The sequence below is a fragment of the Cydia pomonella genome, chromosome 1, assembly GCF_033807575.1.
Source record: "Cydia pomonella isolate Wapato2018A chromosome 1, ilCydPomo1, whole genome shotgun sequence".
Classification (NCBI taxonomy): Eukaryota; Metazoa; Arthropoda; class Insecta; order Lepidoptera; family Tortricidae; genus Cydia; species Cydia pomonella.
In genome coordinates, this window is record NC_084703.1 from 33,873,675 (window position 1) to 33,893,001 (window position 19,327).

Here is a 19,327-nt window from a genome sequence, read left to right on the forward strand (position 1 = left end):
CTTTCGGGATAACATTTTAAGATTAAATATTATTACTACCAGTTCTAATGCTAGATGCAGGTTTGAAAGCTCTTATTCCGATCAGCAATATCGATCTGGCCAGCTATCCTAGCTCTCTTGGCAGAAGGGCTATGACCAACGCTTCGCTACCTAGGCAATCCTAAGTGATTTGATGAAAAGAAGCGCCAAGTATTCAAATCATCAGTCACTATTTACTTTTTTTTTATATATCCAAAAACTAAGACTTAATAGCCTTTTATCCCATTCCCCATAACTGAAAGTCTAGACTGTATTTTTAGGCTTTCTAAATGTACAAACGAAGTACAAGTTTATTTGCTAACTATTATGCTTTATGCAAATGAAATATCAAGATGAGCATTATTCCACTCAAAGATACCAACGGACTGCGCTTGCCTGCCGAAGGGTCTTTAAGACAATCCATTCATCTATCCCAGAGTATTCTGTGTTCCTAAACCCAGCTTGATATTTAAGAATTGATTTTGTAAATACCTTAGAAACTGATTGCAATACTCAGTACTTCGTCTTTACACCAGAAAACCAGAAATATGATCGTTAAATATCAATTTATTTGCATTGAAGTCTTTAAGGATGGGTAGATGAATGCAATTACTGCAGACTTCAGTGAGCATAGCTCCAGATGGCACGCACGGGATGCCCTCACTTCCATGTAACAGCAGGACCTAGACCAGGGAGATATGTTCGCCACTTATATTGGTATAAAAGAGACGCCAAGTCCTCTCAAACTTGGAGCAAAGGTCTCCTAAACACCCCGCTTCATTTGCCACCGTTCGGCGGAGAGAATGCTAAGCAGGACAAGCAGTCTGTCCAAACAATATAGTAGGAAAATTACCCCATAGAAAAGAAGTAAATAAGTAAAGTAACTAAGTTTACATTCATAAAAGAAAATTTTGCAAAAACAAACTGACAGATAACTGAACTTCACTGTAGTATGGAAAACTGGATTTACTGCGAAAAAATTAAACGAAAAAAAAAAGAAAAGTTCTTGTTCATCGATGTGTAAAGTCCTGTAGAAGAATATACAACTGGAAGAGACTGATTAAGAAACGATTGGGGAAAGAAAAGCAACAAGTACAATAATACAACTGCCCTATTGTACTGAACCATTTGCAATTTCAGCAGAGAAATTAAATATATTTAATCACTTTAGTCACTGTTAAATTACTTACATTGATATTATTCTTTATGCATTTGTTTTTTTCTTTAGTTCCCAAAATGGTTTCTTTACACGCACGGTTTAAAAGTTAAAAAAGATTTTAGAAATACTAGAGAAAGTGCAGTTTAACATATTCACACATTCATTATTTAAGTGAAAAACGATATAAGTAATTTTTTTGAAAGCCAATATTTCTCTTACGTTCACAAAAGTCAATTTAAATGCCAAGTTATTATTTCATCAGTGACTTAAATGTAATTTTTTTGTTTTACTTGACCCTTTTACACTGGAGGCACAAACAGAGTTTATTTGGGGTCCGTAGCATAATTTCTAAAATCATAAGTACGTTATTCCTAAAGACAGAACATCGAAAATCACAATGCCTAATATTCATAATTCCTAAAGATGCATGTCCTCCGGTTAATCAACCTATTTTACAAGCTTTTATTTAACTTACTTTTTTTTACTGTTAGTATGTATGGGACAAATTTTGCAAGTCAAATTTTACCCACTTCCCGATTTCCGATGAAGCTGAAAATTTGCGTACATTATGTAAGTCGGGTGACAATGCAATATTATGGTACCATCAAGCTGATCTGATGATGGAGACAGGAGGTAGCCATAGGTACTCTGTGATAAAATAACGCAAACTAATTGTTTTTGGGGTTTTTAGAATTGTGATGAGTATTAGTTGCCTGTGGAAAAAAAGTACAGTCAGCCATAAAAGCTTGTACCAAAAAGGTTTTTTTTCCAAAAACTTATATTACGAGTATTAAAATGTCCTAAGTACAGTCAGCGTCAAATACTTCGTAGTAGTCAAAGTGGCCAAATAGTTCGGTACAATGGTGTACCGAACTATTTGGCTACTTTGACTGCTACGAAGTATTGGACGCTAACTGTACGATACTGCTAGTGCACGAGACACTACTAATATTTTTCCTACGTCCAGAGGACCTAAGTTTAAAATGTATAAATTGCGAAATTTCTAACAACATTTGTCCTACGTTTGGCTGGCTTTAGTTTAAAAAAATGAGTGTTTAGATTTAGTGCTCGCCCATATTTTTTGTTCCATTCTCGTTTTTCCCCATTCTGTTTTTTAACCAGTCGTTTATTGTATGGTAGTTAAGAGGCAACAGGAGTGGTCATTTCTCTGTGTTTCCTCCGTGGTTTTTAACACGCTTTTATTAGGTCGACATGTATGTAACTAAATATGTAATAGAATCTAAGGTAACTGATTTAACCATCTTCCAAGGATCGTAACATCATGAAAATTGGCAGCTGTATGTAGTTCTGATGACAATACAATAATATGGTACTGTCGAACTGATCTGATAATGGAGCCGGAAGATATGAACTGGAACTTCATGTTGGAACATCGTATCATATATAGCTGTGTTTGGATTTGATACAAGTCTTGTAATGAACTTTGACCACGATTAGGTTTCAAGGTCTGATGATGGAGCCGGAAGATAGGCACTGGCATTCCATGATGGAATATCGTATCATAGTCGTGTTTGCACTTCTGAGAAAGGTCACGTCACGTAATGGACTTTGAAACCACCATGCAACCTACACCATAAAAAAGCGTGTTTTTCTAGGGTTTTATAACTAATAATTTATTGAAGCTAGAGAAATGATATTTCAACACAGATTATTATTATTAATATGTGTCCGACTGTTTTGCTTTTTTGATATTTTTGTTTCTTAAGGCGCTAGTGCACTTCAAATATTCGCAAAAACGGCCTAATTTACTAGGCCGCAAAGAGAAGCATGGTATTCAAAACTGACATCAATTATTTAGCCTAAAAAGCAAAACAGTCCGACACAGATAATTTCATTACCATTTAAATCTCAAAATTTCATTACATTTGGTTAAGTTTTGGAAGAGGAAACAGTCGAGTCGAGTTTGAGATTTTTACGTAGGATTTTTCGCCTAACCTAGTATTGCCCTTATGTCACTACTTTTAGGAGCTGCTTCCGTTAGCGAGATGGATATATTCACCTAAAATATTTAAATCTCAGCTCCCGTATCCTCTTAATTTTATTACAGGTGTACGAGTATGTCCCAGTCGGTTTCTTCCCCCAGTTTCAGCGGGGTTATTCCCACTAGTTACCACCGCGTTGTCACCAGTAGTAACTATTGGGATTTTTCCCACACCTTTTACCACTGGTAACTACCGGAAAAAAAACCCACTAGTTACCATCAACTTGGTTTGGGGGTAACTACTGGGAAAAAATCCCACTATTTACCACCAAAATTTGGTTAGCGTTCAATACTAACAAAAAAAGTATAAATATAGAGTACTTTAATCAATAATAAATTAAAAGTCGAATTAATTATAAGTAAGTTAGTTATTTCTTTAATTTTAAGTCGATTACTGTTTCAGTAAATTGCCTTAAAATGAAAAAAATAATAATCGGTCATTGACTGATTTGTTTGTTCGTTCGTATAATTGTGACGTTATTTATTGAAAGGGACTATTTAAAAGCTTTTATTTAACTTGCAATGTATGTATGTATGTATGTATGTATGTTTGTTCGGGTGGAATCTTGCAACTCAATTTTGAAGCAGATATCTTCAGCCGATTGAGCTGATATTTTGTATACACGTTTAGTTTGGATGACAATGCATGATAAATTATGTGACGTCATTCTAAATCCAACATGGCTGACTATTCAAGATGGCGGAATAGTTATTTTTAATGCACTTCTACAATATGGGTATCAAATGAAAGGGATTGTTGACAGTAACTTGAAAAAATATGTGACGTTATTCTAAATCCAATATGGCGGAACATCCAAGATGGCGGAATAGTTATTTTTAATGCATTTCTACAATATGGGTATGAAATGAAAGGGATTGTTAAGAGTAACACAAAATAACTAAAAAGTAAAATAAAAGTAAATTCTTTTTTAATAAAAGCTTTTATTTAAATGCTCTAGAAAAATAAGAAAATACAATTTTCATTAAAAATTTTAATCATCAACTTATAACCTCATTATACACAATTTATATGTTCATAAAAGCTTGTCGCGAGATTTAAGTACCTATAAGTATTAAACTAAATTAAAATGTTTGAAAATTTAAACTTAGCAGATCAAGTTACTTAATTAAAGAGGTACTAGTTTGTTATACAATTAAATCGCGCGACAAACTTTTATGAACATATAAATTGTGTATAATGAGGTTATAAGTTGATGATTAAAATTTTAAAGGAAAATTTTATTTTCTTCTTTTTAGAGCATTTAAATAAAAGCTTTTATTAAATAAAAAAAAATACTTTTATTTTTTTCAACGATGCTCCTATATAAATACAACGCTGCGCTACGCAGTGTGGCGTAAGCACCCAAGACAAAAGATCCAGTTTCATTGATAATGTCACAATTAATTGAATTTACAATTATGGCAACAAGGAAAAAAAAACGTATAATCTAATAATTAATATAAGATAATAATGTAATAAATCCAAATAAAACAAAATAAAATATTTATTATACGTCAAAATAAAATATTTTTTTTTAATAATGAACATTGATTGCTATCGGCGCGTGGGATACGACGCCGTACCGATTAAAAGTTAACACCGAACATAACCCAATGCACAGTGTTGGGCATTCAGGAATAAAATCATGATTGAAATAAGAATTTGCAAGAATACAATCACGTTGATTTTATTCCAGACAAAATTATTTCAAATAATTCCGGCTGAAATAATTCTTCGGTGAGGGAATTGAATGGATATAAATTCATAAAATCATGATTTTTATTTGAAATAATATTCCATTAATAGGGATTGTAACGTGAGAATTATTCTTAATAAAACCGATGAAGCTGGTATGTAAGTATGTCATGTATGAAAGAGGTAGGTATAGTTAGGATGGACTAAGGACGGACGCAAATTTTTAGTAAAGCCCATGGAAATCGGGTTGTATGGACGGATCCGCCGCTACTGCAAAATACATTTAAGTTATTAATGTTATGATGACTGGATATATTTTCATATTTCTAAGTGAACTTCGGTGCTTTTAGTGTCCTTGTTGATACGGAACTTTTATTACTGAGTTATTATATGGTCTTTTTAAATACCTGTTATTTAAATCTTCATATTATTAAACGGCAAACTAACATGCTCAAAGATCTTTTGAAGAGCCGCTAGCCGCAGGTGTTCAGTAAAACCATAAAACATCAAAGTGTTTGCCAATCGAATGAGCCGAAACACGGTGTCTTTATTTTGTTTACTTTAGGAGTTCCTTTAGCCACCTTCTGGCTCCATCATCAGACCAGCTTCATGGCACCATAATATTGCACAGTCACCAAGTCCACCAGATACTCAAGTATACGAAATTAGAATCCCATCAATATTTTTCAATGTTTTTTCACAAGAGTTACACTTAGTGTTATCCACTTTCTAACACAAAATGCAAATAAAACATATGCAGCTAGAATATGTGTCAAATGTTATCAACGTTGACATGTCATCGTTGATGCATTATAAATAGGTTTATAAGAAAAGGTTACACACCTACATACTAACTTAACTACACCCTGCACTAGTACTTTGTTTACATATGCTCCTAACTACTTATTCGATGTTATTTTTTTTTGACATGACGCACGAAGGTTTACGAAAATATTTTTATATGTGTATGTAGCGGGTACTAGTGGCTATCCATGCATATTTTTTCTGGAGGTGTACCCCGCGAAAAGTAGAAAAATAAATCTGAAGAAAAATATAATGTTTTTTTACACAATGAAGTATAAGTACATGACGTGCGTTAAAAATGTGTATTTTGTAGCCTATTTTATTATTGTCAAATATAATTTTGTTTCGTTAATCTAACTTGAACAGTTTACAAAATATGCCACTTTCAATGATACGCTGATTATTTTACATTATCCTGAATAACTCGAAAACAAAAGAAGATCGAGGACTGATATTAAGCATAGTGTTCTTAGGACTTGCCAGTACACCACCTGAAAGAATGACACCTCTAGTTCGCTTAGCCTGCTAGACCCTTTGTAAACAATTCATAAAATGTAGAAAACCTCTGTTAAATTTTCCCACTTTCTCACAAACACAAAATATTGCAGACAGGGACTCACGCTTCTTCAAGAAATTAAAGCTTTAATCAATATTATCTAACGAGAAATTTAGTTATATCGATCTCCTGGAAAATCATGCCCAATATAGTAATGTTTGTAAACATCCCTTTAAATAACAAGGCTGGTATTTAAACATAAGACAAACTCTTCATCTCACTTACGCGAGCGGAACCGCGGGCACGTCTAGTTAGTATTAAACTAATAACAACATTTTGGTGGTTACTGGGAAAAAAATCTCACTAGTTACCACCAACTCGGTTTGGTGGGAAAAAAATTCCCATTAGTTACCACTAGTAACAACTTGGTGATAACTAGTGGGAATAACCCTATCACGACAGTGACACTAACTTAGGGTTGCCAGATCGAAAGGCGCTATTATCGGGAAAAGATATCAATTTTTCGGGATTTTGGGACTGAAGTCGGAAAAAAAAAACGTTCAAATTATAGTAATTGTATTAATAACAACGATATTTTACATTATTGGCACTACGTCAGCTGCTCTGCCCATAGACGTTTTTATATAAAAATAGTATAAATTCTTTGAGATCTTGAACAAATAAAAAAATGTCTTCTCATTATCTACCTATACTATCATACTTATACTTATTAGGTATCAATAATCAACCAAATTTATGGAAATAATTTATTTCTTAGCTTGCCACATGTATTTTATATTACTTTTGACCGATTTTACCATGTCTTGGCCTTTTTCGCTATTTAAGCTAGACTTGAAAGTCATGCAGTTTTCGTCAAAGTTGAGTCGAATCATTAATTCGGCTTTAATTAGATCCATTCCCATTCTATTTCTTTCTTTTGTGTAGAGGTAAGGCAAACGCGCTCCCGCCCCGCACCGCACCCCTCACCGCACAATCTCACGCCAGCTCGCCACGCGCGCCCCGCGCGCGCGCAGTCAGACGCCCTTGACGCGGGTCGCTCGCTCGTTCGCTCGGCGACAGTTCGGAACTTGAAATTATTGTTTTATTATAACGTGAAGCTGTTTTTCGGGACAGTCTTCACTTCGTCGGGAATCGGGAACACATGCTAAAAATCGGGAGAATCCCGCCAAATCCCGACCATCTGGCAACCCTACACTAACTCGATGGGTAGCTTCAGCTGCCCGAAGGGCAAACCACCCAGGAATACTCGTACCGTGTAGCGGGGCTAAGTCAACTAAGTTTGATGGCATGTCATTTATTTTTGTGTATAGTCTTACTTTTTTTCTTTTCCAGTACCTTCTACTTATTGAATTCCATTATATAATACATAGGTACACTAATTCATTCACTGCAAATGTATCTTTGTAATCCCTGTGATTTATACGGGACTACAAGGTTATTTATGTAGTTGGTGTATCTAGAAAACTGGACCGCAATTGCAAAATATTTTAATTTTTCTTTGATCTATACACTAAACACTAATTGTATTCTAAATTTGAAGCTTCTACGTCTGCTAGAAGTTCCTTAGAGTTTGGTTGATCAGTCAGCCAGTGAGTGAGTGACAAAATTAAGAAACATTGACTAGTTACAATCTGGTTACAATTCTTAAACTACTAGTTCAAAATGAATGAAATTTGAAATATACAATGCCTGCTTGGTTATTGAAAATTCAGGCTTTTAGTTTTGTCCACAGCGAATTTATAGGGGGGTCGAAAATTACCTGAACTGCTTCGAGAAAAGGATTGTACGGTCGTGCTGCTGTTTTGCTCGACTTGACGGGGGCACGGCAGATTACCGAACAAGCGAAAGATTCCAAAATTCGAGAAGTGGAATCTTGAGCGTTGCGAGGGTTTCAAGGCACGAGGGTTAAACAAACTGCCTCGGAGTGAAACACGAAATTATTCACTACACCAATGCGAAGAAAATACTAACGATTTTTGAAGTTGAAAAGTACATAATTATATGTATACTTAGCTAAGATACGCGAGCATACCTTGTTACACGCCCGGCCCGGCCGGTCAGCGACACCTTCTCGTAACTGGGGCCCTGGTACTTGCTCTATACTAAATTAAATTTTTGGAGTCTTTTCTCGATTTTGGCTACAGTAGCCTATGGAGACCAACAAGCAACGCTAGGCTGTCTTCGTAGTCTATGGGTGTTGTTATATTACGGGTGTCCTATGCGTGTTTCTGACTTATGAAGCAATTGTTTCTAGTATGCAACCAAATGAATATTTTGTAAGTTGACAGAAATGCATTTAGTTTGAAACTGTATAAGTTTTGATTTTGTTAGGTTGGTAGCCATGATTTTAAAGCACAAGTGCTGTTATGATGAATAGACAATATAGACTTTTCTTGAAACCTTTTATGTATGTTCTTATATTATAAATATAAGGAATACGTAACTCTAACTCGGGCCCATTGCAACGTGTGGATCTAATTGGCCCTAATGTTCTCGGAAAGAAAGATGAGCACTAGAACTATTGAGTTTCAAAGTACTGTCATTAGGCTTTTTATATGTAGCTATTTTGAGCACTAGACATATTAACTTTCAAAGTATTGTATAAAGGAATATTGATTTTAGAAAATGAGATAGTTCGATTAAAAGTGTATTAGGACATGTACTTACCTATCTTTAGGATTTTCGTACATTAGACATTTCGATTTTCGATGTTCTGTCTTTAGGAATTTCGTATAGTCAAGGTATTAAATATCGATACGAACAAAGTGCCAAAAATATATATACACGATATTATTTTGCCTACATATTAAGGTAGTGTGTATATATTTTTGTCCCTTTGTCCGTACCGATATTTAATACCTTGACTGTACCTACTTAGGATATTTAATTTTAGAAATTATGCTACATACCCGTTTATTTAGGGGAATCCTGCAAGCAAAATCAATTTGATGCAAGATTAACATAGGTGAGTAGTCTAATTAAAGCAAGGGATACACTAGGAACTAGGGGACAATTTTTAACTATATAGTTCAGTCCTCAACGGTAGACGTAAACAATTTATATATTTACCTGTATATGTTGCCTTGTTTAGTCAGCCAAGATTCTATTTGCTCTAACCATCCCTGTAACACACCACATTACGATTTATAGGCGTCGGTTTCGGCTACAGAGACTGTAAAAAATGTAGTCCCGAACCGTTGATTCCTATAGAAAATTTGAAATTCCTGTCTCTTTCTACTGTTTTTTCCTGTTTCTTTTTTTGTTTTAAATATTAAAATAGAGCTAAAGAAGTAGGAGGGTGATAAGTGTAACCCGGCCGATATCCGCAACTGAATTTACGGCAACGATGCTGCGTTTTAATCTAGATAATTTAGTGTACTGTCAGCTGCAGAGAAAAGGTACCTCCCCTGCATAGATGTTTGAATACTAAGGTTCTAATCGAATAGTACTGCTAACAGTACATACTTTACATTATACATATATAATGAGTCACCTGTTGATGGCCGATGACCGAGCCCGGCCTGCATATTCTCATCCATCCGATCGCTTCGCGCGCGGTCATCCGGTAATGTTTGATCAGATAACTGCCGATTAGTGACCCCGTGCGCCCTAGACCTGCCTAAACAAATCCTTAGTCAGATATCAGAATGGTTGAGAAGAAAGGTACAACGACTAGGATATGAAACCTGTAACTCCCTTTTATGCATGATAAGTAGGTACTACAACTCACTGCGCTGTGGTAAGGGTAAGACAAAACTCACAGCACATCACAGCACAAAGTTTGTCTGGAAGAGATCGCTCTATAGCGATAAGGCCGCCTGATAGTTACCTCTATCTTCATGTATTATACGTGTTTACATGTACATTTATTCTTACAATAAAGACAGTACAATAAAGAGGAATTGTAGTGTATCTGCAGTTACTCCGTGAAGATCAATTTGCATCAGGGCCACAATATTGGGAACTCATAAAAAAATACACTCTCATAGTTATGATGTAAATTACCATGTTAGCTTTAAAATAGATTACATAAATTGAGAACTTCAAAAGCTGTAAGAAGTGTAAGACGAAAAATAGCCAGCCAATAATAGCACAATCGGATTAAGACCAACCTCGAAATCTCTAGAACAGTCATGAAATTTGGTATGTATATAAATTAAAGGCCCCTTTTTCATGCCCACACCATTTGACATTTGGGGACCTCGAGGAATCGCAGCCATCTTAGAAAATGTGTACCATCCAGGAGAAATTCGCGTTTTACACAAAATCTACGTTCTTCACGAAAATATCGATCGTGTAAGGCAACATTCAAGCTTATTAAATTCTACACAAAATAGTCCCAGACATCTTTGTGGAAAAAATACATCTTGCTATAAAAATCACTTGTTGAACCCAGATTACGCGTTTATACACTTCCAGAATGTCCCCATTCTATTAATAGAAGACTCGGAGGAATATTAATTCCACTTTTAACTTTACATTTGTACGTGATCTACCCCAATATTAACATATTACTCGACTACGATTTAACTAGAAAGTAGGGTTATGGGTACTGATGATTCAGTACAACCTGTAGCTTAGGATACTGGACGGATTTTTTGAAATTACGTATCGGTAAATTCCTCTTACCCTTCACAACTTATTTACACTTGTTTTATTACAGAAAAATTAAACCAACCGCCTTGAGAGGACTCCGAATATTAAATCATATTTTTTCTTCTAGCGCCTAAACTATTTAGCGGATTTCAATAAAATATACATCAGTAGATCCATAATTAGTACACGAGTGCTACGCAATACAAAGTTACTGAAATTGACGGAGGAAAACTTTTTAGGGCTAAATAATTTCAGTATCCTACAGGGTGTACTGAATCATCAGTACTTAAACCCATAACCCTACTTTCTGGTTAAGTCGTAGTCGAGTAAAATATTAATATTGGGGTAAATCACGTACAAATGTATACTAAAAAGTGGAATTCCTATTCCTCCGAGTTTTCTATTAAGAGAATGTCCCCTGGAAGTGTATAAGCGCTTAATCTGGGTTCAACAAGTGATTTTTATAGCAAGATGTATTTTTCCGCAGAGATGTCTGGGTCTATTTTGTGTAGAATTTAATAAGCTTGAATGTTGCCTTACACGATATTTTCGTGAAGAACGTAGATTTTGAGTAAAACGCGAATTTCTCCTGGATGGTACACATTTTCGTCGATGGCTGCTATTCCTCGTGAGAGTCAGAATAGCGGGTGTACCTAAATAAAATTAAATGAAAACCATACCATATTTTTGTACCTAATTTTTACTATTTAGTATCTCCTTTAAAAAAAATTGTACCTCACGGTACTTAAAGTTATCACCAAAAAACAGTACACCCGTCATCCTGACAGTCAGAATGGCGGGTGTACTTTATTACGCTATGTTCCCGTGGTTATCGATGAATTCTATAAAAGCCAAATAACTCAGTAAATCATGTCTTAAAAAAGGCTAGGCGCCAATTCAAAGAAATCTTCCTAAGAAAAATCATTTTTAAGACATGATTTTCTGAGTTAATTGAACTTAATAGATTAAACATTAAAGGTACTAAATCCTGGCGTAATAAAAATAATTGTACCTTAGCGTTGTTTCTATATTATATAAAGCTGCAGCCCGAACATTAATCGACACGAATTGTTCTCCCGGAAGGAGGCGCGGGGGGGATTCGAGTTTGGTACGGTCGTACAGGGGGCGGTCCGGTGACCTCCGGAAAAATCCGACTTTCGGTCTACCGGATCGGGACAGAAAAATGTTTGACGGCCCGGCTAAACGGTGGGAGATAGTGGGGGGGTGCTCGACCAAATGTCACAGAGGACCCTGGGCGGTTTCGGAGGCCGCCATTTTTTTTTCAAAATGGCGGATTCAAAATGGCGGCCGATTTTCAAGTCGGTCCCGGCGCGCTCAAATTTCGGTCACGGAATCTCGGGGCCCTCTAGATCGGTATGGAAAAAAAATTTTTGGAAAAAATCCAAGATGGCGGACACCATGGCCACTTTTATTTTGTATGGCAACTTTTAAACGGTGACAGATAGGTGGGGGGTGCTCGACCAAATGTCATAGAGGGCCCCGAGACAAATGGAATGGCATTAAAAAAAAATCAAAATGGCCGACTCAAAATGGCGCCGAAATTTCAAAACAGTCCGAGAGCGCCGAGAACCGGTATGTGGGTACATATGGGCCCCCGCGTTCGAAAAAAAATTTTTTTTTTTTTTTAGCTCGAAAAAAAATTTGTATGGGATTTTTTTTCGAATCCCCCACATGCTAAACGGTGAGAGATAGGTCGGGGGAGCTCGACCAAATGTCATAGAGGGCTCCGAGTGGAATCTGAATAAGAAAAAAAAAATTCAAAATGGCCGACTTTTTTTTTTTCTAAAACTTCAAAAAGGTCTGAGCGCTCTGAAATTTTGGTCGCGGTATCTCGGAGCCCCAATGACTCGTACGGAAAAAAAAAATTTTGGAAAAAATCCAAGATGGCGGAAAAATGGCCAGTTTACTTTTGTATGGCAACTCTCAAACGGTGCGTGATAGGTGGGGGGTGCTCGACCAAATGTCATAGAGGGCCCCGAGACAAATAAAACTGCATCAAAAAAAAATTCAAAATGGCCGACTTTTTTTTTTTCTTTTTTTAATGTTGGTCCGAGCGCGCTGAGATTTTGCATGCGGCGAGCCTGGGGGGCCAAGATTACCATATGAAAAAAAGTTTTTTGGAAAAATCCAAAATGGCGGTGGACAGGGGCAAAGTAAAATTTCCAAGTAGGTTAAGCGAGCCCGAAGGGCGAGCTTCAGGCTGGGAGGCCGAAGGCCGACCCCGGCGGAGGGCCGAAGGCCCGGAGCCTTCACCCCGACCCCCAAGCGTGCAACCCCCAGTAACTAAAAGCGAGGCCGAAGGCCGAGCTGCGTGCGTACGGTGCTCCCAAGCGTTCTACCAAGTCGACTGTCTTGATAAGCGGCGCCGGCGGGCCGACGGCCCGACGGCGACGCGTCGAGGCCAGCGAAGGCCGAAGGCCGAGCTCCGCGTAGGGCCGAAGGCCCGAAGCGTCACCTGAGAGGGGGAAGTTGGAGCTTAAACACGACCCAATAGGAAAAGTGTCTTAGACAAGCGAAACGGCGGGCCGAAGGCCAAAGGCCGTAGGCCCGACGTGAGCTTGTCAAGACACTTTTACTATTGGGTCGTGTTTAAGCTCCAACTTCCCGCACTAATCCCGAAGCGAAACCAACCCTCCCCGAGTGTCTTAATAAGCGAAGCGGCGGGCCAAAGGCCCGACGCTGAGCTTCGAAACCCAGCGAAGGCCGAAGGCCGAGCTCCGCGTAGGGCCGAAGGCCCGGAGCGTCCCACTGGTTCGGCCAAGCACGCGAGGCCGAAGGCCGAGCTGCGAGAGTGCGGCCCAAAGCGGAAGTACAACCGCATTACATTTCACCTTTGGAAAACAAATATTCTTTATACTAAAAATAACGGGAAAAATGCACTTATAGAGCGAACCGGTTACAAGTTAACTGTTTTAATAAGCGAAGCGGCGGGCCGAAGGCCCGACGCTGAGCTTCGAAACCCAGCGAAGGCCGAAGGCCGAGCTCCGCGTAGGGCCGAAGGCACGGAGCGTCCCATTGGATCGCCCAAGCACGCGAGGCCGAAGGCCGAGCTGCGAGAGTGCGGCCCAAAGCGGAAGTACAACCGCATTAACTTTCCCCTTTGGAAAACAAATCTTCTTTATATTAATAAGCAACCGAACCGAACAAAGCGAACCGGCAACAAGTCAACTGTCTTAATAAGCGGAGCCGGCGGGCCGAAGGCCCGACGGCGAAGCGTCGAGGCTAGCGAAGGCCGAAGGCCGAGCTCCGCGTAGGGCCGAAGGCCCGAAGCGTCCCCTTCGAAGCTCGCCAGCGGGGAAGTTGGAGCTTAAACACGACCCAATAGTAAAAGTGTCTTAGACAAGCGAAACGGCGGGCCGGAGGCCGAAGGCCGTAGGCCCGACGTGAGCTTGTCAAGACACTTTTACTATTGGGTCGTGTTTACGCTCCAACTTCCCTTCAACCCCCAAAGTAACTATATTGCGAAGGCCGAAGGCCGAGCTCCGCGTAGGGCCGAAGGCCCGGAGCGTCCCATTGGATCGCCCAAGCACGCGAGGCCGAAGGCCGAGCTGCGGGAGTGCGTGCTCGCACGCGGACCATTCCTTGCAAGCAAAAGTACAACTGCTTTACCTTTTCCCTTTGGAAAACACAAACTTTTACACCTAAACAACAGCAACAACAACAAACACTACAACAACAACACATAAACAACAATATTAATAACAACATACGCAAGGCCGAGTGCATGCTCGCACGCGCAACAAAAGTACAACTGCAACACTTCTTCCCTTTGGAAAACAAACTTTTTCACTCAAACAACGGCACCTACAACAATAACTCATCAATAACAACATCAATAACAGCACCAACTACAAAAACAACAATACTAACAACAGCACCATGCACACCGCGGGGCCCCCGGGCCCCGCGCACCAAGCAAAACTCTAGTCTTAAAAATTAAATCGATAACTTGAAAAATTATAACGCCTGCAAAATTGTAATAGCAAGCAAAATATAAAATGAGTAAAACTTGGAAAGCACAAATAAAATGACTCATATTATAATTGAATATAAAGGTTTGGCTTTTATAGAAATTATCAATAACCAGGGGAACATAGCGTAATAAAGTACACCCGCCATTCTGACTGTCAGGATGGCGGGTGTACTGTTTTTTGATGATAACTTTACGTACCGTGAGGTAAATTTTTTTTAATGGAGGTACTAAATAGTACAAATTTGGTACAATAATATGGTATGCTTTTCAATTATTTTTATTTAGGTACACCCGCCATTCTGACTTTCACTATTTCTCGAGGTCCCCAAATGTCAAATGGTGTGGGAATGAAAAAGGGGCCTTTAATTTATATACATACCAAATTTCATGACTGTTCTAGAGATTTCGAGGTTGGTCTTAATCAGGTTGTGATGCCATTGATGAAACCAGTGACACAACGAATATTCCTACGATGACTTTAGATAATAAACTCGTAACCTTGCAATGCACTGCGATAGCTCCAGCCGTGTTCTCGCTGATCTGGAGGAACTTGAAGAGGATGTGTCGCGGCGGGCATGAACCGTCCGGAAAGAACAGGTCGTGGTGGGAGATCCCGACTTGATTGAACCTACACATCGCAGTGTGTTAAAATTGTAATCAGTTGCAAATAGAACAAATAACAGAAGTTTCGGAACTGTTAATGGTGCAACAGGGCCGTTAACACTAGTTGACTAGGTACAATAAACATATCTCACGTTCATTAGCTTAAGGTCCACAAAAAGCCTCGTTAGCAAAATACAAGTGTAAAATAGCAGGGTTTGGAATCAACCTTTCCACAAAATAACATATTGCAACCTGGTATGTTAAAACCTTTTCTCGAAACGATATTGGTAACTTAGCTTTAAATTATTTAGCGTAAACCTAAGTCATTCATCTCGGTACAAAACTTTTCATAGCGGAAAGTCCGACCCATGAACTACAATAAAATTGTGGAAGCGCCAACTTAAGGACTTTATATTACTTCCATTTGTACAGCCCTTAAAGGCATTATACGTGCTGCTTGCATTCATTTGGCGTAAATATGCTTCGATAAATAAATAAATAAATATTATAGGACATTATTACACAAATTGACTAAGTCAGCTCAATAAGGCTTGTGTTGAGGGTACTTAGACAACGATATATATAATATATAAATACTTAAATACATAGAAAACACCCATGACTCAGGAACAAATATCCATGCTCATCACACGAATAAATGCCCTTACCAGGATTTGAACCCGGGACCATCAGCTTCGTAGGCAGGGTCACTACCCACTAGGCCAAACCGATCGTCAAATTAATGCGACTATAAATATCGCAGCTTTATTAATTATTGACAATGAATCTCTATCTCGCTCGCAAATCAAGGCTAACACGCCTTATGATATTACAAGAAATAGACTTCGATCAAATGCCTACCCCTGCACTATTTACTCGTATACGATCGCTAAATACTGTTGTAAGTAGTGTTTTCAAAGAATTGCATAGGAGCAATCATCTGAATCGCCTTTTATTCAGAAATACCAACTCACACATCTCCATCATAAAGTTTCTTGTTCAATCTTATAACCATTTTGACATCATTCTCTAAAAAATAACTCATATAAATTTCAGGTGGATGGTATAGGTTTACGCTGTAGTCGACATCAACGGGTCCAATGAAAGCTAAAAATTTTCCTGAAAATTACAATGAACAGGTATTAAAAGTTAATGGTATAACTTTGATATCATTCTCTTGTTTAAATTTTTCGTTTACCTGGAACTATCCAATTCAGATCACCCCCTGCTATCTTGTCTAATCGATTATAATCGTCGTAATTGAAATCTTTCAAGTTGAAGAAACCCAAGTCCCGAGCTTTCTTGATGGCTTTTAAGCAATCTAGTAGAGTTATTGTAAAAATAGAATCCCCGTCAGTTGCATCTTGAAAAGGTCTTGAACAGAAAAAAAAAACAAATTATCGGATATTATCGGAACGATTACGACGTGTCCCGATGGTCCCATTGTCATCAGTTGCTGATGACGGGATTCTGTAGAAATAGAGGGAATTCTTCAAATACCTATTAAAGGCACAAGCACACATAGTCATTTGGTTATTTTTATAATAATTCGTGCATTTACCCTTGGAAAATGACATTTGGTGAAGAGAAACTGCTAATAAAAACTATAAAATAATTTCATAATATTTCGGGCTGTCAGTTATTTTCTTGTTAAACGTTACGAGTTTTGGAAGATAAGCGAAATGTATGTTTGTTCCTCAATCGCGCGAAAGCCGCCAGATGAGCAGGAGTTGGCAAATCTTTGTTTAACTGGTACAGATTTGAACCATTACAGTACACTTTCCTTACATTTCCAATGTTCAAACCCAGGTCGCAAAATAAAAAATAAACAGAAGGTCCGTTCCCGCCGTTCTTGAAAATACATACCTAAACTTGCCTGACTCACTAGAGTTGCTTCTGTATTCATTTTAAAAAGGAGTAGGTCATATAAGTTTACATACATACATACATCGATTCGTTTATACATACATCTTATCATGTTTACATTCCTTAGAGACTGCATTTTGACGTAAATGACAGTACGTAGCGGCGGGGATGTCAAGTGAGCAACGCGCGCACAGCCCGACTAAGCTCTGCCTGAGAGTGCCCGAGAACGTGAGAGTCAGAATGGCGGGTGTACCTAAATAAAAATAATTGAAAAGAATACCATATTTTTGTACCTAATTTGTACTATTTAGTACCTCCATTAAAAAAAAAATTACCTCACGGTACATAAAGTTATCATCAAAAAACAGTACACCCGCCATCCTGACAGTCAGAATGGCGGGTGTACTTTATTACGCTGTGTTCCCTTGGTTATTGATAAATTCTATAAAAGCCAAATTTTTGTATATTTTTTGTACCTTCATATTCAATTATAATATGAACCGTTTTATTTGAGGTTTCCAAGTTTTACTCATTTTATATTTTGCTTGCTATTACAATTTTGCAGGCGTTATAATTTTTCAAGTTATCGATTTCATTTTAAAGAAAAAACGCTAAGGTACAATTATTTTTATTACGCCAGGATTTAGTACCTTTAATGTTTAATCTGTTAAGTTCAAATAACTCAGAAAATCATGTCATAAAAATGATTTTTCTTAGGAAGATTTCTTTGCTTTTTCCTAGCCTTTTTTAACGCTAAGGTACAGTTATTTTTATTACGCCAGGATTTAGTATCTTTAATGTTTAATCTATTAAGTTCAAATAACTCAGAAAATCATGTCTTAAAAATGATTTTTCTTAGGAAGATTTCTTTGAATTGGCGCCTAGCCTTTTTTAAGACATGATTTACTGAGTTATTTGGCTTTTATAGAATTTATCAATAACCACGGGAACATAGCGTAATCAAGTACACCCGCCATTCTGACTGTCAGGATGACGGGCGTACTGTTTTTTGGTGATAACTTTAAGTACCTTGAGGTACAATTTTTTTAAAGGAGGTACTAAATAGTACAAATTAGGTACAAAAATATGGTATGGTTTTCATTTAATTTTATTTAGGTACACCTGCCATTCTGACTCTCACCCGAGAACGCCTGTAAATGTAACGTATTTTTTTTTTATACTACGTCGGTGGCAAACAAGCATACGGCCCGTCTGATGGTAAGCAGTATCCGTAGCCTATGTATGCCTGCAACTCCAGAGGAGTTACATGCGCGTTGCCGACCCTAACCCCCTCCCACCCCTCGTTGAGCTCTGGCAACCTTACTCACCGGCACGAATACAACACTATGAGTAGAGTCTAGTGTACGTATGTGTGCGTGCGGCGAAAATGGCACTTTATACCGAGCGGACTCTCTGCTCCGGCGCGCGCCGCCATTTACTTTGTGCCCAGGTGGTGATCATGCAGCTTGGCAAGCAGGTTCACTTCCAATTAGGCTACAGCGACCGGTAAAAAGTACAAACAATACAATTCAATAGCTAAACTGTACAGGTACAAACCGGTAAGTAATTGATCCATTCATCGTAAGAGGCTTCAAGGCATCTTTCGGCGATAATCCCAAGAGCAGTATTCCGTAACAGCCCATGAGGAAGGCTGCATTGGCCGCTTTCCTCGGATCTGACGACGTGTAGTGCACAATAGCTTGCTTGTTCAAAAATAGTTTTAATTTTTCACTCAACAATTTACAGTATTTATAAACACAACCGAGGTTAAGGGGCCCAAAGTCTGAGAAGTAATTTTCATACACTAATTCGTTATCGATACTAAAATAATGTATATCTGGCGTACTTCTGATTTGTTTATCTTGTCTCAAAGTGGCAAAATACAATATGTTTTTAATATACTCTGTCTTAAACACAAACTCGTTACCTCGTGACATCATTGCAATAGCAATGTTTTGTTTGAACTTATCATAAAATACATTTTATAAGAAAAATAAAATACCCATCAAAATGCCACTGAGATATAACAAATTAACAAACAGTGTACCTACATGACATTATACGACAGATAT

The 19,327-nt window shown here is 38.0% G+C and overlaps 1 protein-coding gene across 5 annotated transcripts in view; it reads right to left on the reverse strand.

Annotated features, from left to right (window-relative positions):
* The window catches only part of LOC133520545 (dual specificity protein phosphatase CDC14B-like), a 43,355-nt gene extending 24,036 nt beyond the window's left edge, over positions 1-19,319 (reverse strand). For all 5 annotated transcript variants that reach the window (XM_061855063.1, XM_061855056.1, XM_061855047.1 and 2 more), the window contains exons 1-6: positions 18,813-19,319; positions 16,588-16,763; positions 16,364-16,508; positions 15,285-15,414; positions 9,690-9,815; positions 9,266-9,318 (exon numbers count right to left, since the gene is read on the reverse strand). In XM_061855063.1, the coding sequence (XP_061711047.1) occupies positions 9,266-9,318; positions 9,690-9,815; positions 15,285-15,414; positions 16,364-16,508; positions 16,588-16,763; positions 18,813-19,195 (1,013 nt within the window). In that variant the 5' untranslated portion in view covers positions 19,196-19,319. The remainder of the gene's footprint in view (positions 1-9,265; positions 9,319-9,689; positions 9,816-15,284; positions 15,415-16,363; positions 16,509-16,587; positions 16,764-18,812) is intronic.
* Between the last annotated feature and the right edge of the window lie 8 nt (positions 19,320-19,327).